The following is a 27,742-nucleotide window of genomic DNA, read 5'->3' as shown; positions in this document are numbered from 1 at the left end:
CTAGTGTTCTTGAGTGACGTTCTTTATTCACACATGAACATTTCATATAGAGCTCAAAGTGTGATTAAAACAAACAGGAAAGACAATCTCATGGTAGCAGTCTAGCCTTTTTATCATCATTACAACTATGTGGCTTCTGACTTTTATTTCTCCATTTGGCCACAATAAAAAAAATTGGACACCTGCATGATAGGAAATAACATGCCATACAGCAGCATTTGTTTTTTTACTACTGAGATCTTTAAACAACAGACTGATTGCAAATCTCTTATAATAAATCTTGATGACTAGTTATACATGATATGCATTTTCTTCCACAAACTCTTCAGAAACCAGCTGATTGAGTTAACATGTTTATTTAAAAATACTACAACTGAATGGTGATGGTTCATCACCAAAATTAGTTTTTTTTAGAGTTTACATGAACAACACAGAAAGGCACAGAAAAATATTGTTATAAATGACTTGTCTGCACAGTTAATGTTATATTCCAAAAACAACAACATCTGAATTGAAAAATGTAATTCTAAACTCATTCATTGTTGACATGCTGGATGTCAGTCAACACCATAATATATGTATAGTTCTCCAGATAAAGTCCAAAATGCACTTCTGTTATCCATCTTAGTACATTTTTTTTTTAAAATAAATTCAGCTAATTAAAGTAATTTTACACACGCCTAACAAATAAAATGCTAATTAAATAAAATGTAATTCTTAAAAGGTGCACTCAGTCATTTTTCCTCAAAAACGTTTTACTCCTTAATAAAGAATAGCGAGAGACAGCAGTGTCTTACAAAAAGATGTTTCCCATCATGGGGGGCGCCATATTGAGATCACATGACCACTGCTCACTATAGGAGTGTATGACATCAAAGAACCGCGAGTGCGATTCGAAAGCATATGGTGGTACTTTGATGTCATAAATCGGTCGGTTCAAGTCGAACACACCTTATATCTATTAGTAGTATTGTAGGACACATCTGTGTGAGTGGAGTATTTGTTTCCAAAAACCTTCTATTTTGCATGATGTGTCACCCATAGGTGGCAGAATGAAGACAAAAAAAAAAAAACCGAAACAGTGAGTGCACCCTAATTTTAGCTGATTTTTAATTAAAACCATAGCCTAGTCACCTCAGTACATTGGTTTGACATTCATAACCCTTCATACTGTAGTCCGTAACAGATGTAAACAACAAAATCAAAAGAAAAAAAATTCTACGTATATTGTTTGTAGTGTACAACTTCCTCAATTCGCTCATTCAATTGTCGTAAGCACAATCCGCTGATCCATATGCTCAGAAGCAAGATCTCTGATCTTCCCAATCGTTCCACCTTCAAGTTCTCCATAATCTAATTTATATCTGTACATTAGTCTTTCCTGATTGTGATTGTCAGACTCGCCTTTTAAGAAAGCTGCTTCATATCATACATCGGCACTTCCGATTCCTCGCCCTTGCCCTCCTCTGGACCTTCTTGTTTCTCCGTCGGCTCAGTGTAGGCCACGACAGGGCTGGCCTTGCGACCCTTGGGTGGTGGGACGGGTGCCGTTCCTTCCGTGGTCCCTTCTGCTCCTTCCTGACCTTCAGCCACCGTCCTTTCCTTCTTCAGGTTCAGCTTTGCTGGCACGGTTTTCGTGATGGTTTCCTTGAAACGTTCCCCAGACTGTTTCATCCGTTCTCCGGACTGGCGGATTCTCTCACGTCGTTCGGTCGATACTATGCGCTGACCCAGGTTGCTGACCTTGGTGCCCAGGTTCTCTTTGGTCTTAGTCATGTTCTCACGCGAGAAGGTCTGCTTCAGGCTTTCGATACGCTTCAGGCCGGTCTTCTTTATTTTGGCAGCAGTAGATGAGTCGGCCTCCTCAACGACCATGTATTCCTCATCTGAGTCTGGGAGCGGGGCCTCCGGTGCATCTGGGTCTGTGGGAGCGTCTCCGCCCGTTGCTCCCTTCAGAGAGGCTTTGGAGCCAGCTACAGCTGGGACCTCATTATCTCCCTGTGGAAAGACAATACATTTAACATAAACATACCATATATAGCAGATCTAAGACCTTTAATCAAATGGTTTTAGGCTACAAAGAAAAAAGTAGGCCTACAATCTGAACAACCCCCTTCCATGTTTGCACAGTTTATAGTTATCTATAGTTTGTTAAAATGTTTTACTTATTTGATTATGTGTTTTACAAAAAAGCAATCTTGGTTCTAAGTGGTCACAAATTCTCCACATTTTTTTCGCATGATAGCAAAAGAAAGTGAATGATAATGTGACCAACCAGTTTCAAGAGATACGTGAAATTATTGTATGTTCACTTAAAGGTGTGAGTTAATTTTCACAATCGCTAACTGATACATACGCGGAATGATACGACAGAGACGTGAAAGAAGCGCGGTCGTCAGTTACCCGCTGAACTCGCGACTGACCAATCAGAATCAAGTATTCTAGAAAGCCGTTTAATACATTTAGGAAAAAAGTGTTCTTGACAGGCTATTTTATTTTTTAAATTTTTTGGTATTTTTATATATAAACTTGCTTTTGGTATTTTTCGATATCGAATTTAACGTAGCCTAATGTAAAATCGGGGTTTACAACAAAACCAGTTGATCACAGCCGAATTATTATAGCGTTGTGAGTCTGCTACTTCTCCTGGCCGCAAATAAAGATCAGGTACGTTTGTAATTTTTTTTTTATTTTTTTTTTGCTGTTGCATAACTACTCACACGTAACATTCACCTAAAGTATCATACAGGCTATGTAAGTCAAATCGCTATGAATACAAAATAAGTGAAAGTAACATGTTTCACTGTCAGTCGTCATCATGGGCTATTAGCCAGTTAAGGTTGAACCCTGCTTTGCATGTCCACACTTCTGATAACGAGTCGCAAAACAAAATGCGCACTTTTATAGCCTAAGAAAAACACTTTTGATAACAAAATGCCATTTTTCAATCGTTATTAATCACTCTGTCGGCAGCTTTTTTAACCATCACTCTGTCAGAGGCGAAAACACTATATTAGGACATGAAGCTTCAGCACAGCTCTCAGAATAACCCTGAACAAATCTGTCAGCTGTTCTGCTCAGGGCACAAGAGACGATCAAACCCATGGGCAGGAGCCGAATCAAAGGTATTGTTCGAGAAGGAAAATATGAGTTCATTTACGTGCTTGGGCAGCCTTTCCGTTTTCCAGAAAATTCTCTTATGTTAAGGCAAATGGAGAACATTTCCTATGATAAATCTTCAAAAGATGTAAACAGCAACAAATACATTTTTATTGTATTTAAATTTTAGGCATAATGGTCCCATAATTATGACTCTGGTTTATAAAAATAGGCTGTCAAATTTTATTTTGCGCTTTTATACACAGTAATTGAATTGTCCAAATACAAGCTACGCCAAATGATTCTCAAGCTATAAATATAAGATCTATTGCAGATGAAACAATATTTCCAGATTTAGCAATGAAGCATTCCTCTATGATGTCATAATTTCTGTAATCGATCTTAATCTCATTTCAGACCTCTAGCCTCATTTACATCCACAGCAATATTCCGAATAAGGCTTCATAGTTCAGTCTCTAAAACATTCAAGAGTGAATATTAATTCATTTTTACTCTTTCATGGATCACATTACATGGTTTATTTGCTTAATACTCCAGACATCCTGCCACATATCAGATAAAATGGCCGCCAACCTAATCCTCCAATCTCAGTGGGGTCTGGCAGAACATTCCTACTGTATTGCTTTTGGCTGTAGGCCACATGACCTTCTAGTGTATCGTGATTTATCTTGGATCATGCAAGACCATGTATCTCGTAATAATCTGTCTATCTTTGATGGGCCTGTTTCATAAGTTTGAAATGTTGTAGGACAAGCTCAGAGTAAAAAAAAAATCGATGCATGGTGTCCACTATTCTAAGGTTGTACGTTTCCAAAATTAGACCTGCCTTAGGAATCCAAACTCCAAATGCAACCCATAAAAACCCAGTCCGAAGAAAACATGCCACAAAAAGCAACAAGATAGTTTAAGTCTTACCTGGTAGATGACGACACGGAACTTGTTCTTGTTCAGCAGCTCGCCTTGGGTTTCCTCCACCTTCTTGACACGTATGTTCTGCTTCTCCACCCGCACACGGACATCCTTGATGTGGCAGCTGACCTTGCGCGTTTTCTCCAGAAGTTTCTCCACGCTGCCACTCGTTGCTGTGTGCTCCTTCGTCAGCTTCACCACATCTGTCTGGATGGTCTTCACAGTGTTCTCCAGCTCCAGCTGCCTCTCCTCCATGCGCTGCTGGCACGCCTGCACATTGTCTATGATCCCGGACACCCTCTCCAGCAGGGAGAAGATGTTCAGGGCGCTGGGCTCGTCCGCCACACCAGCCAGTCCCAGTTTGTCAGCCATGCCTGTCCTTGTAACACAGTGAGGACCCTAGACTAGAACTGCCGAAGGTCTCAGGTCCTGCTTTGGTGTATTTTCTGTTGGTGCACAGGTTTATCGTTTGGGACGCTGGATTGTGGGGCCGTGGTGGGCCCTGGAAGACTCTCGGATGAGACGGACTCGCCCTCTGACTGGAGCTTCATTAACGTTCTGGAGAATATAGAAGCTCCTCCCTTCTTGTATATAGGGAACACAAGGTTCAAAGGCCAGACACAACTGGAAAAGAGCGCAGAGGGATTGGAAGGGGGCATCAAACCAACTCACCATGAATTCAGCGTTATAAATATCCACAGTAAGCTGACACCTCGTCATTTTTAGAAGATGCGTGTACAGCTGAGATAATGGAAACCCCCTTGATTCTTAACCACACCATTTTTTTTTTACATGGAGATGAGTTTCCTCAAAGAAAAACTAATGATACAGTCAGATTTTGTCAAAAAGAATAGCACAAACAATACGTTCTACCAACAATAGGCAAATGATTGTCCTACTTTGGACAAAAGGTTCCAGCTTTACAATTAACAAATTTGAGAAATTTCACAACTCTTTAAGTTCGGCCTCAAGCATGACTTGACTGCCATGTTGCAACCTGGGGAAGATGATCCACCTTAAGATGGGACTGTACAAACTTGTGAAATGATGCCACCAGCTGCAGTCTATTCTTAAACCCTGGGCCGCCTAGAATTACTCATCACTCATATCGTAGCTGACCAAGGCTTACTTAATTCTCCAGAACTCTTCATTCACCACTTTCTTACACACAAAATCTCACGTGAGCAAACTTTTGCGATCAGATCTTTTTTTTGTTCAAATATCTGCTTCTCAATGCAATCTGTTAATTTAATAACTCGATAACCCAAGATGTCACTCTTAAAGGGATAGTTCACCCAAAAATCATTTACTCATGTTGTTCTGAACTTTCTTTCTTCTGTTGAACACGTTTTTGTCCATACAATGAAAGTCAAGACATTTTTCGAAATATTTTCATGTTTCACAGAAGAACTAAAGTCACTACAGGTTTGGAACCACATGAAACTCTTAAATGATTTTGGGCGAACTATCCCTTTAAGACATTTTGTAAAGTTGTAAAGATGATGCTAATGATTTTAACTGGTCAAATTACATGAAATGCATTCCTATAATTAGATTACTCTGAGAGATCGTATTACTTAGGACCGAGCCACATCCGAATGACTCAAGGTTTTCCAATGAACTTTACACTGTGTGCATGTGTACAGGCAACAAAAATATCTGTAAGACTGAGAATTAAATTTTATTAAATCTACAGCACTGGACACAGTTTCACAGGTCATGCGATATGCAGTTCATAGAATTAAATTAATGTCAATAATGTTCATTTCAACATTAACAACACCGATAACATTAGAACATAAAAACTACAAACATTTCAACATTGATAAGATTAGCTAGTCAAACACATTGCATTTCATTCTCTGGAATTCCCTTCAAAAGAAACTGTAAACGTCATCACTTCGTCGGCGTACTTGTTCGTGTCCAATTAAATTTGGTGTTCAGCTATGTTAGACTTGAGGAAATAAAAATTAAATGAAAGGGGGCAGTTAAAGACAGTTAATATTTTCAGTAAAGAAGAACATTCCATGAAAATTGAGGACGTCCGTTTTTGTGGTACAGTTTGTGTGCCGAGAGTTACATTTAACAATACGTTAAAAATAAAATAAAAGAAAAGAAAAAACCTGGCACCACAACCTAAAGGAAAAATAAAAACAAAAAAACTCGACAAAAAAAAGAGCTGGCTTTTATCATTCATTTGACAGTGTTTGCCACTGACATCAAGTACCTAAAATGTCCTGAAAACAAAAAAACAATAAGGCACCATCCAAGAAAATAATAAAATATTAAAATAAAAAAGAACCTTTTTGTCCAGAGTTAAGAAAGCACAAAACAAAAAAGCACATTAAAACTGTAATCCACTTGGTACAAAAAGTATAAAAAAATAAAATAAAAACAAGCTACATCATCCTTGAAGTGTTGTTTGATGAAAAGTTCTGCTTTTGCCGTCTTCCACGATTATTCTTAGGACATTTCCTGTAAAAAAACAAAATGATATTATGATATGAACATTATTTGGGATAAATCGAACTTTCAATATTAAGAAAGTGCATTAATGCATGCTTTTAGAAGATGCTAAAATGTTATTGTTATTGCTATTGTATTCCCTTGTTTGTTTCTTCCAGCACTCACCTGGTAATACACATGACCACTGCCACAATAATGGCGATCTGCACGGCTCCAATGATAGCAGCTATAAGCACATAATGAAGTTTCTGGCCACTGGGTACCACATACAGGATGTTAAAGTCGGCGATCTCCTCACACTGTGTCCCCGTGTAACCCGAATCACACCTGTGGAAATACAAGAAACCATCGGAAACTCATTTTCCAAGAAATGTCATTTTTTTAATGAACACCTGATAGGATGTACACAGTTCTGTGCAAGCAAACACCAGACGCTCACCGGCAGGAGGCGATGCCGTAATTGAATTCACACTGGCCATGGACGCAGAAGTTGGCGTAGTCGTCTGTGCAGGGAACGGGCATCCAGCCGTATCCTTTTCCATCACCGGCTTTTGCTGGATCTAAAAATAGAACAATCTACTTTTACTTCTCTATTGCTGAAAGTAGCACATTTAACTCCCAGATTTAGCTTTGTTTAAACTCAATTATACAGAACTATATAGTTGAGCAGTGCAATTTATGAAGGGTATGTGGCAGTTTGAGGCATTTTACTTTGCAGCACAGTTAAAAAGCTACATTATTACAAACATACATGATTCTAGATTAAAGGCAACCAAAATTCACAGTAAAGCTTTTGCAGTGGGTTTTTATGAAGTCAATTTTGATAAAACTGTACTGACTTAAAATATGTTGACTACATAACTGCAATAACAACACGAATCTGATCGTTTTTAGTCAACGTGAGCTCAAAATTGGTCTTATTGGGAACAACTCACAGGTTTACCATTTAAAGGTTTGGAGAATGCTTTTTTTTTCAGCAAGGATGCATTAAATTGATCAAAAGTGACAGCAAAGACATTAATAATGTTACAAAAGATAAGTAAATGCTGTTCTTTTCAAAGAATCATGAAAAAAGCTCCTGAAATGAAGCAGCACAACTGTTTTCAACATATATAATAATAAGAAATGCAGCAAATCAGCATATTAGAATGATTTCTGAAGGATCATGTGACACTGAAGACTGGAGTAATGCCTATTTGATCACAGAAATAAATTACATTTTAAGACATATTCAAACAGAAAACAGTTATTTAAAATGGTAATAATGTTTCACAATATTACTGTGTTACTGTATATTTGATCAAATAAATGCAGCCTTGGTGAGCATATACTATATATTACAGTTTTTCTCGATTGCTTAAACACATTTCTCAAAACTGTAAACACAAATCCATAACGTCTCACCCAATTCCCCAAACATCCTATTTTCAGGTCAAAATGAAGCTCTACACTCAAAACCGTTCACTCTTGCTGAAAAACCAAACTTTGCCCTCAGACAGGACACACAAGCCCTCAAAATCACACACACTACAACATAGTCTAACACACTGGTGCAATAAATTCAAAACTACATTTCCAAAACTGGTAAGTTATGTTGCTTATGGTTCCCCCCCTCACAAACCTTTTCACATGATGAACACAAAAGACACAACCAATGGATACATTGGCACATTTTTATTCATTCATGTACTACACAGTCCAACACACACACACACACACACACACACACACACACACACACACACACACACACACACACACACACACACACACACACACACACACACACACACACACACACACACACACACAAAAAAAACCTTTTCCTCTGATTTTTTATTTATTTACTTACAGTAAGATGTGTGTGAGCATCATATGACAGTAAAAGAGCACACACAAACCTTATTCTAATATGGAATTGTATTGGAATGGTAAAGAGTGTTGTTACGTGACAGGAGGGCCTCCACTCAAGGAGATAATATGATGAACACGTCTAAGAATATTTCACATATGGTTGAAATACCATCACTGGCCTAGAAAGATAACATTCTGGGAGTCAAGACTATAAAGGAGAAAGGATGCTGTCCCTTCACTGTCACACTCTGCAGCCGCTCTGTGTGACTGTATGACTGCTGGCCTTTTCTTGCAAGAAAATAAACCTCATCAAAGACTATTGGAAATGTTTGTCTCTTATTCAGTGATAGAATTCAGTTTGCCACCACTCCTCCCTGAAGGCTCTCGAGGCGACGGTAAAGCGACTCAAATTTGGCCTTACTCGTAGCCGAGCCTCCCTCATAGTCATACCATTGACTAAGACATGGGCAACTAGAGTGGCTTGAATTTCATCTGAGACTGCTTGTCTTCTTGCCCTTCCTCCTCCTCCTCCTCCTTATCCCTCCTCGATCTCTTCCTTCATGTCTTTCTGGATCCATTGTTCCAAAACTCAATAAACTGATTTGGGCCCTTTTATATATCTATTGAAGGTTCTGATTGATGTGTGTTAAATTTTGACTCTTAGTGTTTCCACTTGGGTAATTGTGTGCTAACTGAGCTGAAGCTGTGCTGACTTGAGTGAACAATATTGAATGCTAGTGCTTTATACATGACAACATGGTCTAAGCAATGAGAAATGAAGGGATTTGTGTGTAGAGTTTTGCATTGACAGTTCAACAAATCTGACTCATGTGTCAAAACAGGGAATAGTGTTTATAGTTTAGTGAAATGGGTGTGCTTTTGATAAATGGCATTATGGTTTTGAAATTTTAGTTCAAAAGCCTGGTTATAGTGTTTAAGCAATCGAGAAAAACTGTAATATACAATAATACCCCTCCCCTCCAACCACGTCATATAGAGACACATTTCACTATCCAATCAATACAAAATAGATAAAGACTCGTTAGATATTCTTCACAATGAAATATTTCACATTATGGAAGTAAAATTGTGAACACCATTTTAAAGTGACAATAGAGATGAAGATTAGAGATGCACTGACCAGTAAATTCTGGCTTGAAGGGAAGTCCAGCTTCAGTTTTCTTAGCTTTGTCTTTGTCTGAGTGATGAAAAAACAAACACGGATTGGCTCTGGTAGACAAACTATCATTCAAAATTTCACATAAAGCAAATAAAGGAACTATGGATAAAATAGTGAGTTATCTGAGACTATTTGTCTTTATGTATCAGTGCTGTTACTGTGACGGGCTCTGACCTGGGCATCTCCCTAAGTGTTTCACATCGATCTGTTCCTGCTTCATACAGGACGCCTCTCGCACCAGGCAGGGGTTGTGGTAGGAGTTTCCGTCTGTGCCACACACTGGATTCTCATTGTGTCCACTGCAGTCGATTTTACACGAACAGCTGCAACAACAGGCACATTTAAACAGGCGAGTCTCATTTGTGCTATGAATTATTCAAAGGCATAAACAAACGTTTTGCTGGTACAAAAAGCACTTCACCAGTAACAAATGCTTTTGATAAAGCACTGAATGTCATCTATCAAGGTTATTTTCATTAACTAAAACCATTAAAACCATTTTCATTCATTGAAATAAAATCAATTTTACCTGAAAAAAACAAGGCAAGGCAACAAGTTTTAACTAATGAAAACTAAAATATTTATAGAAAAAATATATGTATATATATATTAGGGCTGTCAAACGATTAATCGCATCCAAAATAAAAGTTTGTTTTTACATAATACATGTGTGTGTACGGTGTATAATTATTTTCTATATATAAATACACACACATGCATGTATATATTTAAGAAATATTTGCATGTATATACTGTGTATATATATTTATATTATATATAAATATTTTATATATAAATAACACATTTTCTTAAATATATATATGCATATGTGTGTATTTATATATAGAAAATAATTATACTCCGTACACAGACATAAATTATGTAAACACAAACTTTCATTTTGGATGCGATTAATCGTGATTAATCGTTTGACAGCCCTAATATATATATATATATATATATATATATATATATATATATATATATATATATATATATATTTATAAAAAGCAAATAAAAAACACAAAAATGTCTAAATCTTTAACTAAACAAAAAAATATAAAAATAAAATATTATACAAAATGTTAACAAAAACTATAATAGCTATGTTTCCATCCACCTATTTGTATGTGCATTTTGGGATATCGCATACAAAACGCTGAATGGAAACGTCAAGATGCGCATAAATTCTAAAAATGCTTTGAAGTGCTCAGTTGAGATGGGTAAATTGTTTATCAGATAAGAAGATTTGCGTAAACTAGGATGGAAACACATTTATCGAATAAATCCCTCGATTCGCAAGGAATGGATGAATGATGTCGGTAACCAAACAGTTGATGTTCCTCATTGATTTCCATAGTAGGAAAAAAAAAATACTATGGGGTTCATCAAATGTTTGGTTACCAACATTCTCTAAAACATCTTATTTTGTGTTCAGCAGAAGAAAGAAACTCATACAGTTTTGAAACAACTTTTGACAGAATTTTCATTTTTAAGTGAACCTCTCCTTTAAATTTGCAACTTTTAATGGAAACATGATATTAAATAACACGGATACCAATATGTTTTGATGCCTGTTAAATCTAGTCACTAATAAGATCACTCAGAGCTGCAGTTGTGCTCTATTGATCAGTTGTAAATGGCCACACTGTATCAATCCTGATACGCGCTTAGACGTGTCCTGTGTGTAATCGTCTCCCCCTGCTGGTTCATGAAATGTAACTCTAATTAGCTGTGAGGGTTTGAGAGCTGACACAGGAATATTTCTTTCCCCTGGCTCCCTGAATCTCATGTGGCTCCTGGAGTTAGTCCATACCCTTCATTAGCGCTTGGCATGAAAATGCAAAAGTAAAACGAACCAGGCAGAAAAACTTTTGATACAAAAACGTACCGCAATGCTTCCCTGTCTCATGGGAGCGATGTTATTTCCTCGGCTTTGATAGAGCTGAATTCTTTCCAACATTCATGCTTTTATATTATACACAATGGCAGTTGTTTCCAATTGTGAACCTCATACATTCATTACTTTAAAGTGCTGGCATGAAGTAGCATAGGACTCTTTAATTACCAACTCCTGGGTACTCTGCTAAATTTGTCCAGACAACATGAGCAGAAATCATAGAGAAATGAATCGGTACGTACGAGTCCTCGTCCTCTGCGTCTTCGTCACATTCAGCGCCGTACTTGCAGTTGCTGCATTTTGTGACTTTCTTGCCCGAATCTGTGCCTGATCCCTCATATTCTGTAAGAGTGATAACACAAATTAAATTACATTTAAAAACAAAACAAAAAAAAAACTTACATTATAGCTAACTTTAGAAGAGATACTGTGAAACAGGTCGGAATATCTGTTGTTGCCTTGTTTCCATTATATATTATTCCTGTACTTTAAAGATGCAACTGCTTTTTAACCGCTTCCCCCCTATTTGTCCTTCACAGCAGAATTATTATCATTAACTAAAACTGTCAAAAACATTTCTGTGAATTGAAAAAAAATAAAAAATATATAAATATTCACTGAAAAACTTAAACTAAATGAAAATTAGAAATGGCAATAAACTGTAATAAGTTGAATCACTACAATTGTTAACTGGACATAAATAAAAAATATTACCAAAATAAAAATAAATTAAACCTAATTAAAAAACGAATAAAATGACAAAAGCACATAACAAAATTAACATGATGTATTTATGAAAGCTATATATATATATATATATATATATATATATATATTAGCTGACTCTTTAATTAACAGCACTTTTGATTACTTGAAATCTTTAAAAAATAAACTTGAAAATATGAAAGAAGCATTTGTTTTTATATGCTAGGTATGATGATAATTTCATGATTGTAGAAAGTGATTTTTGTTATACAAAATAACAAATTGCACAAAGAAAGTTCTGAAGTTCTTAATAAAAAGTTCAAAGTAGAAATCCCCTGATATATATTCACTTTATATTTCTAGCCTATTTAATTATATTTTTATTGCTTTAAAAAATATGATTATATATTATTAGTATTATAGTTTTTTTTTTTTTGTAAATATTCATATACACTATAAAAGTCTGTAGCGGACAAGCTCAAATAGAGAAATTCTGGCAACTGAAAATGAGGAACGAGACTATTATAATCTACACTTTAAAGAAGACTGATTTTTTTATTTATTTTTTTTAAGTAAAAGAATGATTAAAAATACTCAGCGGCATAACATGCATTTCAGAAGTGGCCACTGAGCGAGAACATACTCAACAGCACTTGAGCTGCGTTCCTGCAGCGCTCTGTAATTTACAGTAATGACAGCTCTACAGCGGCCCGAACACACAAGCCTTCATCTTTAAACTGAGCACAGCGCGGGGTCACTCTTTTATCACACAACTGGCAACTTCACCATGAGGAGGATAAAAATAACCTCAGATGGCATGTTTTGGATGATCTACAGAGCTCTCGAGTGCTGGGAGGTGACCCATTTCTGACATCATTTGAAGTCTGGAGGTCAAAATCCTAGAAATGACCAGGTTTCAATTTCCTTGATATTACTTGGGGTCAAAAAAAAAAAACTATTAAGAAAAGAAAACAAACCTCCATCTCCAGATCCTGAGCTGCTATCTGGAACAAAACAAATAGGGAGAACTTATTATAACTATATATACATCATAAAACATTTGCCATGTGAAGAGTTCACACAGTGGGAGCAGCAGCGTATTATCATGGTCCTTGTATAATGCATTATTAACACGCATATCAAATTATTATGAGCCATGGCATGTAATTTGTGGATGAAAAGAAATCATGAGATTAATTAGAGCTAAAAATAAAGGTTGTCATGTATCAAATCACACTGCTCATTAGAGTCTGTAAAATAAGCCTCTTCATATAAACAGGGTGTTAAAATAGAATTTCTGTTCATTTGGACTTAGCAAAGGCAGTTCATCTATTGTCCCTTGAAGGCATGTTTGTCACCAGTGGCCCGTCAGAGGCCCTCAAAAATATATTTTCTAAATAAAAACAGATCAAATTAACTTTTATTTGAATGAATATCTTGATAATTTGCATCACAGAGTATATATAAATTAATCATATTTGCATTCACAATCAAATATATAAAAATGTATTTTATACAATTAATTCACAAAATGAAATTTCGTGTCAAAAATTAAGGAAAATGTCACTGAAGATGACAGACATGTATGGAAGATTGTTTCCATATTTAAAAGATCTTTTTGGGAACAACTCACAGGTAAACCATTTAAAAGTTTGTGGTCAGTATGCTTTTTTTCCAGCAAGGGCGCATTAAATTGATCAAAAGTGACAGTAAAGACAATTCGGACTTTTTTCTTTTTTCAATTGTGAGAAAAAAACTTTCTTTTTTTTTTTCAGCGGCGGAAACAAGCTTCCATAGAAATGCTCCTGAAATTCAGAATGTTGGGACAAAAAAAAAAAGTTTCTCTGTTTTATTATTATAAAATTTTATGGGTAATCAATTCTCAATCTGATTATGGAGAATTTGTGTTAATTAAACTTAAATACTTGACATAAAAGGATGCTAAAGGTTTCTAACATCCAAAATTCTCCTCTAATGCGAAAAATCAAATTGACATGCAAATGATGCACGGTCCCTGGATTCTAAAACACATATGTATATATATATATATATATATATATATATATATATATATATATTTAAAGGGGGGTGAAATGCTATTTCATGCATACTGAGTTTTTTACACTGGTAAAGAGTTGGATTCCCATGCTATACATGGACAAAGTTTCAAAAACTAAGTTGTACGTTTGAAGGAGTATTTTTGTTCCAAAAATACTCCTTCCGGTTTGTCACAAGTTTCGGAAAGTTTTTTTCGAGTATGGCTCTGTCTTACGTAAGATAGGGCGGAATTTCCTTATATGGGTCCTAAGGGCACTTCTCCGCGGCCGCGCGCGCACTCGCAGACCAGAGCAAGAGAGTGAAAGCAGTTCGCCATCAAAGCGCCCTGCCCGGCTTTTGGGAAGTCAATGTCACCAAAGAAGTGGGTTTTTGGTTGCCAGGGCAAGACAACCCTGCACAGATTCCCAAAGAACCCAGTGTTAAGGAACCCGTGGATGGAGTTTGTTTTCATGAGCATAAACGGAGTTGTGTAAGACTGTTGTTCCCTGCATTTTGACGATGATTGTTTTATAAACAAAGCCCAGATCGACGGATTTGCAGATCGTCTAATGCTTAAGGATCGAGCAGTCACAATGATAAAGGTTCGCGGTCGTGCGTTGGAACCGGACGGTGAGTAAAACTGTTTGTTGAACAAATGTCTCTGTGTGTTGTCACTAGCTCGGCGCGTTAGCACAGCTAAGCTTCGCCCACACGGCCCGCCCCCAGCCGCTCGTTTTTTTCCGGAAAGACTCGGTACAGCCTATCTTTATGTTAAAAATTTAATAAAACAAAAGACTTTTTGGAGATATGAAGGATGCAATATTACTCTATAGGTACTCAAGATTAACAGGAGATTGAGTGAAAATGAGCATTTCACCCCCCCTTTAATTTATACACCAGCCACCCCAAAAAAATGCCCTCACAGACCATTTTTTATCGCAGCATCTCAAAAAAATAAAAATGCCTGTGACTTGTGTTCTACTAAAATGAGCACAGTCAGTGTAATGTGAACTAAGGCAGAAGATGTCAGGTTTTCATTTCAGGAAGTGGAGGAGACAGTGTGGACTCACCAGGATAGCAGGGGCCCTCAGAGGCCAGAAAGATGGGTCTCTGCTGGGTACAGGCTGCTTGTTTCAGATAGCACTCGTTCTGATAGGTGTCTCCGTTCGTACCGCACACGGGGACGTAGCTCTTAGAGCACTGCGGCAAACACGATACAAGACAGGCTTTTCAGATACAACAAGACATTTGGTGCTTTTGAAGAGCTGGATGCATGTATTGAGTTGAGTTGAGCCACTTCTGATGGGATTTTTCACATTAATATGCCTTAGATGGCTCACTGATCAATGAGGGGGAAAATGAATGCAGGTAAATGCTAAACCATCGATTCAGACTTATAATTTGAGAGATTTTCTGAAGAACAATCACATAAAAATTCTCAAATGTTCAACGATTTTTTCTCAGAGGACCAGAAGCCATTAAACCAGCAGTAAGTCCACTCCACAATAGGAGAACAATGACTATAATCATAAAAGTTTTTTAAAAAAATCAATGCATCTCTAAAGGACTGTTCACAGCAAGGACAATAACGATAGAGAGTATAGTTTAAAAATAGTTCTAAATATAAAAGAATTGCAGAGTCCAAAGCACAACTACAACGATATCGGCACAGAGAAACGATATCACTCGTTCAGAACAATTTTTCCACGAACGATAAAAACAACGACAGCCAATCAGAATCCATCCTGCTTTACAGAGCTTGAGCATTTAAATCAGAAGGCGACTGAAGTTTAGATATGGTTGCTGAGCAAAGGCTTCATATGCGATTTATTTATCAGAATTTAGAATCGGAACGTTTTCATAAAAACAGTGTTACAAAGTAATAAATAAAAGAAGTAAAAAGTGTACCTGAAACTGGCATACGCATTTGATGTCAGCGCCGTTGTTTTGGCAGATCCCGTTGTAACGACATGTGGTGGCGTCGCATACACGCAGGTCGCTCTTCTTCTCTGACAGATCTGAAGACACACAACAGACGCTGATTAAACACCAAACACTGACAAACCTGTTGGTCAACCATTTTGCAAGGTATAAAAACATTTTACTTGTAGGCATGCTTGTTTCTATGGAAGCTTGTTTCCGCCACTGAATAATAAATAAATAAATAATAATTGCGACTTTTTATCTCACAATTCTGACTTTTTTTTTCTCACAATTGCGATATATCAAGTCAGAATTGTGACTTTTTTTCTCAGAATTGCGAGTTATGAAGTCAGAATTGTGAGAAATAAAGTCGCAATTGCGAGATATAAAGTCGCAATTCTGAGAAATAAAGTCGCAATTGGGAGATATAAAGTCAGAATTGTATGATATAAAGTCGCAATTGCGTGTTATAAAGTCAGAATTGTGAGATATAAACTATTCTGAGGTAAAAAAATTGTTTTTTTAAAAAGTCCGTATTTTTTCCCTTAGAATTGGACTTTATATCTCACAATTGTGAGAAAAGATGTCAGAATTGCGAGATATAAACTCGCAATTATGTGTTATAAAGTCAGAATTGCGTGATATTAAGTCGCAATTGTGAGAAAAAAAGTCAGAATTCTGACTTTATAACACGCAATTCTGACTATATCTCGCAATTTTGACTTTATAACACGCAATTGCGACTTTATTTCACGCAATTCTGACTTTATATCTCAATTCTGAGAAATATAGTCAGAATTGCGAGATGTAAACTCGCAATTGTGAGATAAAAAGTCGCAATTATCTTTTAAAATGTTTTATTTTGTGGCGGAAACAAGCTTCCATATGTTTCAACTTTCTCAGAGGAAAAAGCTGCACTTTTACATTCAGCGAAAATGCATGATTATCACATAAAGTACAGTTCAGGTAGCAATTTCATGCTGAACAAAAAGTGTAGCACTAACCTATTCTGTTTTATACTTAAAAAAAAAAAAAATTATAAACATGTTTTTCTTTCCTTTGATTATGTTTTATATCGCCTAGTCAGGACTGGACTGTTTCCACCACAGAATAAAAAATTTAAAAAAGGTAATGGCAATGTATTTTCTCACAATTCTGCCTTTTTTCTCGCAAATGTGTTTATAATTGGGAGTTATAAACTCGAAATAGCTAGTTGTAAAGTCTAAATTGTGCAATATAAACGACTTTTCAAGCAAAAAAGTCTGGATTGTGAGTTAAAAAGTCGCAAACCTTTTTTTATTGTGAGTTTAAATCTCACAATTCTGACTATTTCTTGCAATTGCGAGTTTATAAGTCACAATTCTGACATTTTTCTCAAAATTGTGAGATGTCAACTCACAATTGAGCGTTATAAAGTCTGAATTATGGGATACAAACTCAAGAAACAAGTAAAAAAAAAAGTTCTATAGAACTCAGGTGGCAAACAAATGTGTTTAATGAGTCTGCATGTGGTTATACTGTGTTAATGAGGGTCTAAATGAATGTTCATCCATATACCATAAACCAACCTTCTATAATGGGACCAGGAAGTTATTTAAAAGTTCTTGCCCAGGAACAGCTTCATCCACCCATTATCAAAGATGTGAAACATACTGATCTGAAATCAGACTGCTGGAAGAAAGCAGCTGTAAAAAGCATGTGTCCAACAGCTGTCAACTGTCATTCATATTTCAGACCACTAGCTGCGAGTATAAGGCCTGTTAACAGAAATTAAGAAAGGCCAGATCCTCCATCTGACACACAGCTGGGACTGACAAAACCTTTGAGACCGGGCTAAAGAAACCGTTCACCCAAAAATGTACTCTCCGTCATTCCAATCCTGTATGAGTTTCTTTCTTCTGTGGAACATCAAAGAATATTTTTTGAAGAGCGCCTCAGACAGTGTTTGTTTGTCTATATGAAAGTCAATAAGGTCCAGGGTTGTTTTGGACCCCATTGACTTTCATTATTTGGCCAAAAACTTTTGTGCTCCACAGAAAAAAGAAAGTCATTCAGGTTTGGAACAACATATTACCACTAAACCTGGACAACCAAACCCCCTACGATAACACTATATCAAAATATATTCAATTTTTGACAAAATGGTTATAGTTAATAGATGTGACAACCGGTTTGTATTATAAGTGTTGCGAATATTAGACTTTGAATGGATGTTCAGAATCTTTTCATTTTACTTAATTCTCAACACTCTCTAAACAAAGCTCTTCAAAGCGAGCTAGATTGCCCATAATAATAATGCCCCATGACTGAAAATTTCATTTAAATTAAAAGCAAAGCATCCCAAAGCAGGTCATCGGCCATGCAAATGAAGGGCACTGGGCAGCCGTAACCCTTGTGTAAATTCAGGCAGATGAGACGAGGCGTAAGACAGCCCGTTAATGAGGAGCAGACACTTCAAGCCACTACAGACGCTTGCTGGCATGCGGCCGAGCCGCGCATGCATTTGGAAAATGGCACAAATGCTGCGGCCACAGAAACCCAGCCAAGTGGTTTTGGAGAGAGAGGAAGTTTTCCAGATAAAACCAATGCGCAGACTTTAGACAAGTGAAGTTTGGAGGAGCAGCTTGAGAAGTTAATTAATAAGGCTGTTTAAATCAGACGAGAGGTTAATCTGTGGAGGTGTTAAAGTGTTGTGATAAATTACGTGTTGGTCTGGCACCTGTGGGAATAGAGCGATAGTGCTAATAAATTCACTGTCAAAGTGAGCTGGATTTCACAGCTTCAGTACAGTAATGCCTTTATAGTAATAAACGTAAAAGTGATCAAAGTAATGAAACTTTCACAAGAAATATGATATAGGATACCCTGCATAAGAGTAGGACAAAGTGACATCGGAGATAATACCATGGTGATACTTTGATATATACCATGGTAAGGAATGATCTTGGCAGACTAGATCTGCTACTCATGCTGACTCATGAGTGAAGGCTACTGCCGAAACATGCACATAAATACAGTGAATAGAATACCACAGCAAAAACAACTGGATTAATTAATATACATTTCAAACATTATTAAAAACAAGTAAACAGTAAAAAAAATAAGAGCAAATACAATTTTTTGCCATAAGCCAACTAAATACATCTGAACAAAGTTCAGGTAAACTTTTTTGTCAATGCCAACAGATTTGGCTGTTAATTTTGTGGTCCATTTCCCACTTATAAGTTCCATATAGCAGTGTAAGCAATATTTAAGGTTGTTGTGAAAAATGCTCTAAATAATCTGCTGTTTTTTAGTTCAGTTTAAGTTTTCAGTGCACCACTGTAAAAAAAAAATGCACTACTGTATTCACTTTACAATGTACTATTCATGCCAGTCTATTTCACCAATACAAAACAACTTGAACTCGCTGAGATGCACAAATGACAAATACACCAGCTGATAAGGCCTAACCTTCACAACAAACCTCATTCAACTAGTTCCTTAATGGGACATTCCTTAAACGTCCCTCATCTGAACTGACCCAGTTCCAAGTGTACATCTCCAAACAAATACAATGCACAGTGTGTGTGGGGCAGAGGGGAGACCCAGATCTCACACTGCGCAAAGATAATCAGAGCAGCGACAGGAATCAATGCCATTTGAAAGATAAGGACATCAGTCCATTGCCTGAAGCCAAACAGCTCATCCGCTCAAGACCAGTCGATACTCATCTCCTCAATGGGTCAATAGACCCCGCAAAGTGTCCCTTATTAAAAAGGAGGAAGCTGTGACGTTATATCTTAACTTTAGACGTCTAAAGGACTATTTAACTGAATCCTATCCTAGTAGAAGTTCATAACATTTCACACATTAAAGATTTTTTTGAAAGAAGTTCAATACAAGTATCATATAAAGTTGAGTCCAAGGCTACATAAACACTGCGAGCCTTAGCGCTCAATTCCGATTTATTGCTCAGATCCGATTTTTTTTTATAGTTTCTTTCAAATTGTTGTTATAATGTGACCAATATCAGATTCCAGTGAGAACAGAGCATCGTCCTGAATGGTAATGCAGCACGCTATCATACGGAAGTAAACACGGAGGACATTAAAGTAAGAGATAACATGTCTATTTATAGTGTGATCTGCCGCCGAAGCCAGCAAATTTATGCACAGGCGAAATAGAAAAACAAAGACGAGGATGTGAAAAAAGAGCAGAGTTTTTAAACACTTATGATATGAGCCCTCGTGTTTTGCTTGTATATGAAGAGTTCAGATGCAAAAGCCTCTAAGTGCCATCTGAAATTTTCTTCTAGAATGATCATTGTTATCAAGCTTGTATATTTAAGTTCAGTAGTTTCACTTAAATGACAATTAATAGGTCATTTTCATTGCTATTTAAGTGAAATTAGTGAACTTAAATATACAAGCTTGATAAAAATGATCATTCAAGAAGAAAATTTCAGATGGCACTTAAAGGCTTTTGCATCTGAACTCTTCATATACAGTAGAGCTGTCACTGTAATACTTAAAGAGTCCTGACACATCACTGTCCTTCACTGACTACCTTTAGCAACTGTCTTGATAACTTCGCATATGTAAAATCTTTGAAGTGACTCCCATGAGCGCAGAATTGTGACGAATGTTGATTTAGAAGTTGCATGAATTCCGATATGACTGTTTAGACTGAGGTCGCATTGCAAAAAATCTGACCTGTCTCTGATTTAGGAGCACATATGGAAGTGGCCCAAATCAGAATTGAAAAGATCAGACTCCATGTGGTTTGTGCCGTTCACATTGTCATGACAAAAACCTATCTGAGCAGAAAAATTGAATTTGGGCCGCATTTACCTGCAGTCTGAACGTAGTTTAAAGTGAGCTTTGCTGCTCTAGCCATGTTATGCAAATGCACCTTTAATGACGCTGCTAGACCAGCAACATAAACCAGCTTGTACCAGTATGGAAATTCAAGTGTGTCTTTTCAGCAGTGGAGTCCAGCACTGTGAAAACAGACCCAGCATAAGAGCACAGCGTGTAGACACAATGGGTCAACATATAACTTTACATAGAATCATAGATGGGTTTATATACACACTACCCTAACAAAAATAAATGGAAAAAAAAAAAAAAAAAAAAGTTTAAATCTTTACATTTTTTTAAGATAGATAACAATTATAGATCACATATGATTCACAAAACTACACATTATCAACAGTTTCTTCTTACTGACACAGATACACGATTTTACCTAGATACTCAAGTTCGGCTTAAACTTGCTTTAAGAAGAATAAAGTAACCCTATCTCTCAGAGTGTGTGTGCTCCGGGCTGTGCTTTAATTGTACAAATGTAAACTGCTGTGAGGGTTGAGAGCATTATACGGGTTTTCTCCATTCTGTAGTGCCTCTTTGCCTCCGGCATATTAGACACACACACACACACACACACAATACATGTATTAAGAATGAGAGAAAGACCTATAGAGGACAGGCATTGAAGACATAGGTGGGTGATGGGTATAGCTAAAGGATAGAGACACTTAAAGGGCTTCAAAGAAGTCAAATGTATATCATGACCAGTAATGATTGCTTGACAGTTGTGGTAAACATCCTAAAAAGAGAGTGGATGACTAGAGCTTCTTGCTGTTAATGACCACCAACCAGAATCCACTGCAGTCGAACTGTACCGTTATAATTAGTTTGAGGTCTTTGAGATCAAACAAGTCGTGATACAGATCTCTTAGTCTAAGGCTGTGAGATCAAAGACTCAAAGGTATGAAGCCATCAGCCGTTACGGTTAAGGAGTACAACATTCGTGCGGTCTAGTGGTTAGAAACCACCGCGGCTTTGATCTGAAACACTGTTAGCAACATTAATTTCGTTTAATAAACTTGATTCAACCTCAATTTTGCAGTCAATTACCTACAGGGATACATAATCTAACATCTTTAAAATATGCACTGCAATCCTGACAAGTTATAGTCTTGTGGTAAAGAATACCACAACTATACCAGAACCATCAGTATAACTAGAAGTAGGATCCGGTTCTTCATTGAGATCTTCTGAAGTAGATTTAGTTTAAGCATCAAAGTGATGGTATAACTACAGACGAAGAAGGAAACAAAGGACTACCAGCATGGTCAATTTGGCAGTGTCTTTGGGTGGGAGTAATTGTGGTTTATGTGGGCTGGGCCTCTTTGAAGGCACCATCTGTGACGGGCTTCCTTAAAATAATTGCCTCTTAATTATACGCCAGTGTAGAACTGACAGAATCCACAAGCGTGACATCAGAGTTAAACATTTCAGGACCAAAACACACCTTGATGGAATGACGGAAAATGTTACATGACAAAACCACTAAATTCAAGTAAATATAAAGCAAAGTACCAAAAATATGTTAGATGAGCTCATCCAAAAAGTTTGTTTTAAAATGTTCTTTCCCATCCCAGTTTAATATACAAAGACAAATCTCAGTAAATGATCTTAGCTGACATCCTACAAGCCCCAAATAGCAACACTAGCTCAAGCAATGGTGTGAGTATGAGGCGGGGCTAGCTCTACTAAGCATAGCACAATATTTCAGTATCTAAAGCAAAAGTAACCAAGGAATTTCTAATCCCAAACTCAGTACAAAGACAAATCTAAGTAAACCATTAGTTCACAATTTTAAAAAAATTGTTAAAGCATTCGGACCAGCCCTGCATAGCAACACTGGCTCAACCAACGGCGTGAGTTTGAAGGCGGGGCTATCTGTTTGTCTGACCAATGGCAGAAGGGGAGTGTTTGGGAAACCTGATTGAAAACAATCATTCTTTCTGTGACTCCAGTGGTGCTGAAATGACACATTAAGCCTTTAAATCAGCTAAACAATTTAAAAAAATTGATATATCTGGTAAAAATAAACATTTTCGACTTAAATTCTACTAAACATAGCACAATATTCAGTATCTAAAACAAAAGCAACCAAGGACTTTCTAATCCCAATTCCAGCTATATAAAGACAAATCTAAGTAAACCATTAGTTTACATTTTTAAAACATTTGTTAAAGCATTCGGACCAGCCCCACATAGCAACACCGGGCTCAACCAATGGTTGAAGGCGGGGCTATCCGTTTGTCTGACCAATGGTAGAATGTTTGGGAAACCTGATTGAAAACAATTATTTCTGTGACTCCAGTGGTGCAGAAAACCAGCTAAACAATTAAAGAAAGTTAAGTTATATCTGCTAAAATAAACATTTTCAGCTTTAATTCTACTAAGCAGCACAATATTCCGGCATCTAAAGCAGAAGCCACTCAGGATGGACTGAAAGAGCGTGACAGCATGCAGGGTGAGCATATTGCCTTAAATGGGTTCGCAAGCGCCCGCTGCATCTACACACATGCATTATGCAAAGCTTTGCAATACCGCTTCCCTCCGGTCGACCCCTCGCCCTGTCACGGTGGACTCCATTGATTTCAGACCTATGGGCTACGGAGAAGCTATGTGCATAAAGCATCTCCCTCACACTGGAGTGATTTAGAGGCCGTTTGTCTGTTCAATGGAAAGCCATTAAATTGACTGATGACTATAAGAGTTGGGTTTTCATATCCAGCCTTGCTTTAGAACCTCGGCATCCTTGAATACAAAACGCTGGTTGCATGTCAATTGATATTCTCTCAGATGTGTGAGCAATGCATGTTTCAAGAGCGGTCAGGAAATGGGTAGAAGACTACTTAAAGAAATCATTCTATGCAGCTTCAGAGTCATGAGCCAGCATGACTGTCCAGATGAGGCAAAGATTAGAGCTCTGATAAGTGGCTAAATTTAAATGGCTTATTCAAAGAACAATAGATTGGATCGAAATTAGATCTGCCTTAATGTGAACAACTAACATTTCAGTTCTCCTGCTGAAGTCAGAGATTGTGATTTAATTTTGGGTCACAGAATTACAATGGTATGTATGCACGTACATCGACATATAAATATTATATTTAATAATCATTATTTATATATATATATATATATATATATATATATATATTAATAATATTTACTTGTACAATTCTCTATGAAAAAACATGGGGTAAAATGTGCATTAAAAAAGATTGAGGGTACATTTGCACGACAACAAAGTACTAAAAACGGAAAAGTTTCTCTTTTGTGTTTTACGTGTACAGGTGACAACATCGTTAAAATGATCCCGTTCCCACGGATCCGCGAAAACGATAAAAAACGCTGTATTCTGCTGACAGGCCACTAGTTGGCGATGTCACTTTGCACAAAGAAACACTACGTGCTTATAGACTGAACATGTAATACGTATGCGCATATTGTCACTATTTTCACAAATTCGCGTTTTTGTGGTTCACACGGAGACGATAACGGTATCGTTTTCAAAAACGAACTGAAACCAGTTCCAAAAGCTTGAGTTTTCAAGCCCCCAAAATAATGTTGTCATGTAAATGAACGGCCAAAACATATAAAAAGTTCCATTAATAGTTGAAAACTGTGTCGTGTAAAGGTCCCTAAATCATGTCGCTTTAAGCATGAAGTAGTGGGCTACAGGTCTGTTCCCATCTGAAAGGGTCTTGACCAGAAAAAACAATGATAAATGCAAATAACAAAAAGCAACTGATAATATAATCATACCTGGATAAGATACCAAAATAGATTGGCTTGTAAAATTCGAAAGTGATGAGAAAACACTTCTCAAGTCAATTAAACTATACACTAATTTGGTGCCAATTCATGTCACTTGGAAGCAAACTAATATAATATTTGGCCTAGTGTTTTTGTGTTAGTCTGGTTACACTTCTGCTGTTATATAACATATTTGCAAGTTTTCCTATTCCCCTCATGTCTGGTCAATAATTTAACATAGTGTTTGGCTTACGCAGATGATGATAATGTTAATATTTTTATAGAAAATTATATTTTGTTCCTTCGGTACAATAAACAATGTTGATAATACGTTGCATCACAAATGCAATGTAAAAATCAAGTTCCTGAGGCAAAACCAGTTGAAACCACTGCTCTAAATCAGGTAAACCCTTTAATTTGAGGGTGAAATAATTGTGTTGTTACTTATCATTTACTGAAAAGTAAAAGCAAGATATGAGAGCAGAGATTCAAGCACAAATATTGATTTACTGAGATCCAGGATCAGATTCCAGTAACATTATCAATACAGAAATCAAAGCTGGGGTTTTAATATGACAATTTAATGCAGCTTTTGAGGTTTGCAAAATTACCAACTTGCCCTTTAATAAAAGAAACACCATTAATGCAGCGGTCAAAAATAGGATGTCTAGTGAATTAGTGACACTAAGGAGAAGGGCATCAATAAAGGGGCTTTTTCTGGTTGTGGTCAGTACTATCCAACTGCTGAGGGCAATTCTGATGCCCCTGAGACTCGCTCCATTGTGTTCCTGCCTTTTACAAAACCAGCCCGGCGCTTATGCAGGACGGCCACTGATTAAACCACTGGTGCCTGGAGCTTTGAATCTGAAAACACTGGCGCACAATGGCCGCTATTGTCAGCTGCTTTTCCTTCTATTAATTCTAGGTGACAAAAAGGGTGTCAGGATTTAAAAAAGAAAGACAGCCAGGAAAAAAAGCCCATCTGGAGAGTTTACATTATATATAATGCCCCAAAAGACTAAGATGAGCATTATGTTAAAAGGTTACATTTTAAACAGCTACTTATTGTGATATTTTGCATGCAGTCAGTGTGTAAATGTCATCAGGTGAAAGCATACTACTAGCTGAGTCAACAGTTTGTAAAAAAGGTCAACAAAGCCTAAAAATGTGCATTAATAACCAATTATATCCATAACTATACTAACAAACAAGTGTATAAATTAGCCTTCAACCTAAAGTCACTAAATGGTGCAATTCAGCTATCATGATAAGGCTTTAACTGCACTAGTCTTCACTTGGATATGGTTGGAAACATCAATTATCCAATCCAAAAACAATGAACATATGTTTCTAAAGGTCTGGTAGGACATACAAGACAATAAATAAGATCACAACACCATGCAAGGCTTTTCAAACAGGCCTTGAGCCTGAAAGCCCCCCATCGGTCACCATACGGGACAGTACAAACAGCAGGGCTCGCATGGATTAACATGTGGCTTAAAACATTACAATTGGCTTATCATTGCCCATAGAGAAATATCCATACACATAGCTATAAAAAAGCCAAGCAGAATCTCATTTATCAAAACCAGTTTCCCTATGAGAATTTGTGGTCACCACAGACCCCTGACGAGAGTGATGTTATAGGGTGGGGTTCACGCTTCCCTTTATATTGTCTCACCTGATCTGGTGCATCAAAAGATGGACGCCTGCCTTCAGCCCGAGCAAAGTGCAAACCCATTCAAAGAGTAGTTAATATATGCACACACATCAAAATAGCCCCATGCATCAGTTTATTTGACAGGAACACATCGGTAGTTTCATTTTAGCATCCCTACACTGCCTGCATCTCGTAAGCCTCCAGAGGCCATGCTTTGAATCTCCATCTTCAAGATGCACACAGCAAACGTGCAATATCTGCAACAAAGATACAAAGTGAGCATGCTTTTATTTCCATGCAACATATTAAATAGTGAATGCATACCTAAACAGCCTTTTCCTTTGCCGGACACACAGTCAGTGTTCTGCGGCTGGGATGACTGGACGGATCCCAGCGCTGGGCTGATGATGATGGTCAGCAGGCAGAACACAGACAGTTCTGGTCCGGTCCTCCTTATCAGTCCGGTGCCCGCCGACATGATGTATCTGTATCTCCTCTTTGACCTGTTAAATAAAGGTGCAGGGGAACAAAAGAGGAGCAATATGTGGATGCTGCGGAAAATATTCCAATGTTTCCCTTTTAAAACGTGTTAGTGTCCCAGAAAGGCCGAGTGAGCCTTGTGAGCATCACTCCGGTTAAAACCAGCCTTGCATTTCGATCACAAGCACATTTGCACGGATTCGCTGTTGTGTGTGTTGCATGAGCTCGTGCGCGTCTCAATAACAGCTCGCGGATGCCTCTCGTTCTGTCTTTGTGTGCATCTCTCGCGCGTCTGTTTTGCGAGGTGTGAGAAAAGCCGACGCGTATCGACTGTTTTCCGTCCTTTAGAAAGGGTTCGCTCTTCAATCCTTGCGTTTCGGGGCAATATCGCGAATCTCCTTGCCCAAAATCCCAACAACAAAGGGTCGGCACGGATGGGTTGCAGTCACGTGACTCCTGAACCACCTCCCCCAATTCCCAGAGGAAATGCAGGACCCCTGAAAATCTGAAAGACTACAGTTGGGTCATTATTAGTATGCAGTTCAGTTCATTTTCATTTTGCAATCATATGTCTCAATCAATTTGTGACTTGTGAAATTAGTTGTATTAGGCTAATATTAATTAATAGTTTCATTTTCCATTTGATACACAGCAGTGTTATCTTAGTATCATTACCCATTATAATTTTTTATTGAATATTTTGTATAATATTCTATTTGAATATTTTCCGTTTTCATTTTAATTTGAGCTCAAATTTAGGTAGGCTATTTTGTTGTGCTTTAGTATTTTATTTTGTATTTTTTACAATTTCTATATTTTCTTTATGAGCAATGTTGCTTGAAATTAAATTTCTGTTAATGTTTATTTTATTTAGTTTAAGTAAGTAATGAAATGTTTTTTTAAAAGCT

The 27,742-nt window shown here is 37.1% G+C and overlaps 2 protein-coding genes and 1 long non-coding RNA gene across 3 annotated transcripts; 1 reads left to right on the top strand and 2 right to left on the bottom strand.

The window, feature by feature from the left end:
• Positions 1-4: 4 nt before the first annotated feature.
• cavin4b (caveolae associated protein 4b) lies at positions 5-4,401 on the bottom strand (the record flags this gene model as incomplete). The annotated part of the gene is made up of 2 exons (XM_079863100.1): positions 5-1,998; positions 4,036-4,401. The coding sequence occupies 2 exons, from the start codon at positions 4,399-4,401 to the stop codon at positions 1,408-1,410; spliced, it is 957 nt and encodes a 318-aa protein (XP_079719226.1). The 3' UTR covers positions 5-1,407.
• On the top strand, positions 3,878-8,217 carry LOC307153563. Its single transcript, XR_013820173.1, has 2 exons — positions 3,878-4,729; positions 6,654-8,217. It is a non-coding gene; the product is annotated as an uncharacterized lncRNA (long non-coding RNA).
• tmeff1b (transmembrane protein with EGF-like and two follistatin-like domains 1b) lies at positions 5,228-27,378 on the bottom strand. The gene is made up of 10 exons (XM_079863095.1): positions 26,679-27,378; positions 16,080-16,189; positions 15,242-15,371; positions 13,112-13,138; positions 11,672-11,771; positions 9,704-9,852; positions 9,491-9,547; positions 6,935-7,055; positions 6,661-6,822; positions 5,228-6,504 (listed from the first exon to the last, which is right to left on the bottom strand). The coding sequence occupies exons 1-10, from the start codon at positions 26,830-26,832 to the stop codon at positions 6,429-6,431; spliced, it is 1,086 nt and encodes a 361-aa protein (XP_079719221.1). The 5' UTR covers positions 26,833-27,378; the 3' UTR covers positions 5,228-6,428.
• Positions 27,379-27,742: the final 364 nt, after the last annotated feature.

Source organism: Squalius cephalus (genome assembly GCF_949319135.1).
Source record: "Squalius cephalus genome assembly, chromosome: 25".
NCBI lineage: Eukaryota > Metazoa > Chordata > Actinopteri > Cypriniformes > Leuciscidae > Squalius > Squalius cephalus.
This window is presented reverse-complemented; position numbering and strand designations above follow the sequence as displayed.

What these genes read in the sequence shown, in the direction of transcription:
- tmeff1b (XM_079863095.1), bottom strand. Translation starts at nt 26,832, where the DNA reads ATGTCGGCGGGCACCGGACTGATAAGGAGGACCGGACCAGAACTGTCT. An exon ending in CAAAGGAAAAGGCTGTTTAG is followed by an intron (nt 16,190 to 26,678) that starts GTATGCATTCAC and finishes GTGTGTCTTCAG; the next exon opens with ATCTGTCAGAGAAGAAGAGC. An exon ending in CTCAGGATCTGGAGATGGAG is followed by an intron (nt 11,772 to 13,111) that starts GTTTGTTTTCTT and finishes TCACTCTTACAG; the next exon opens with AATATGAGGGATCAGGCACA.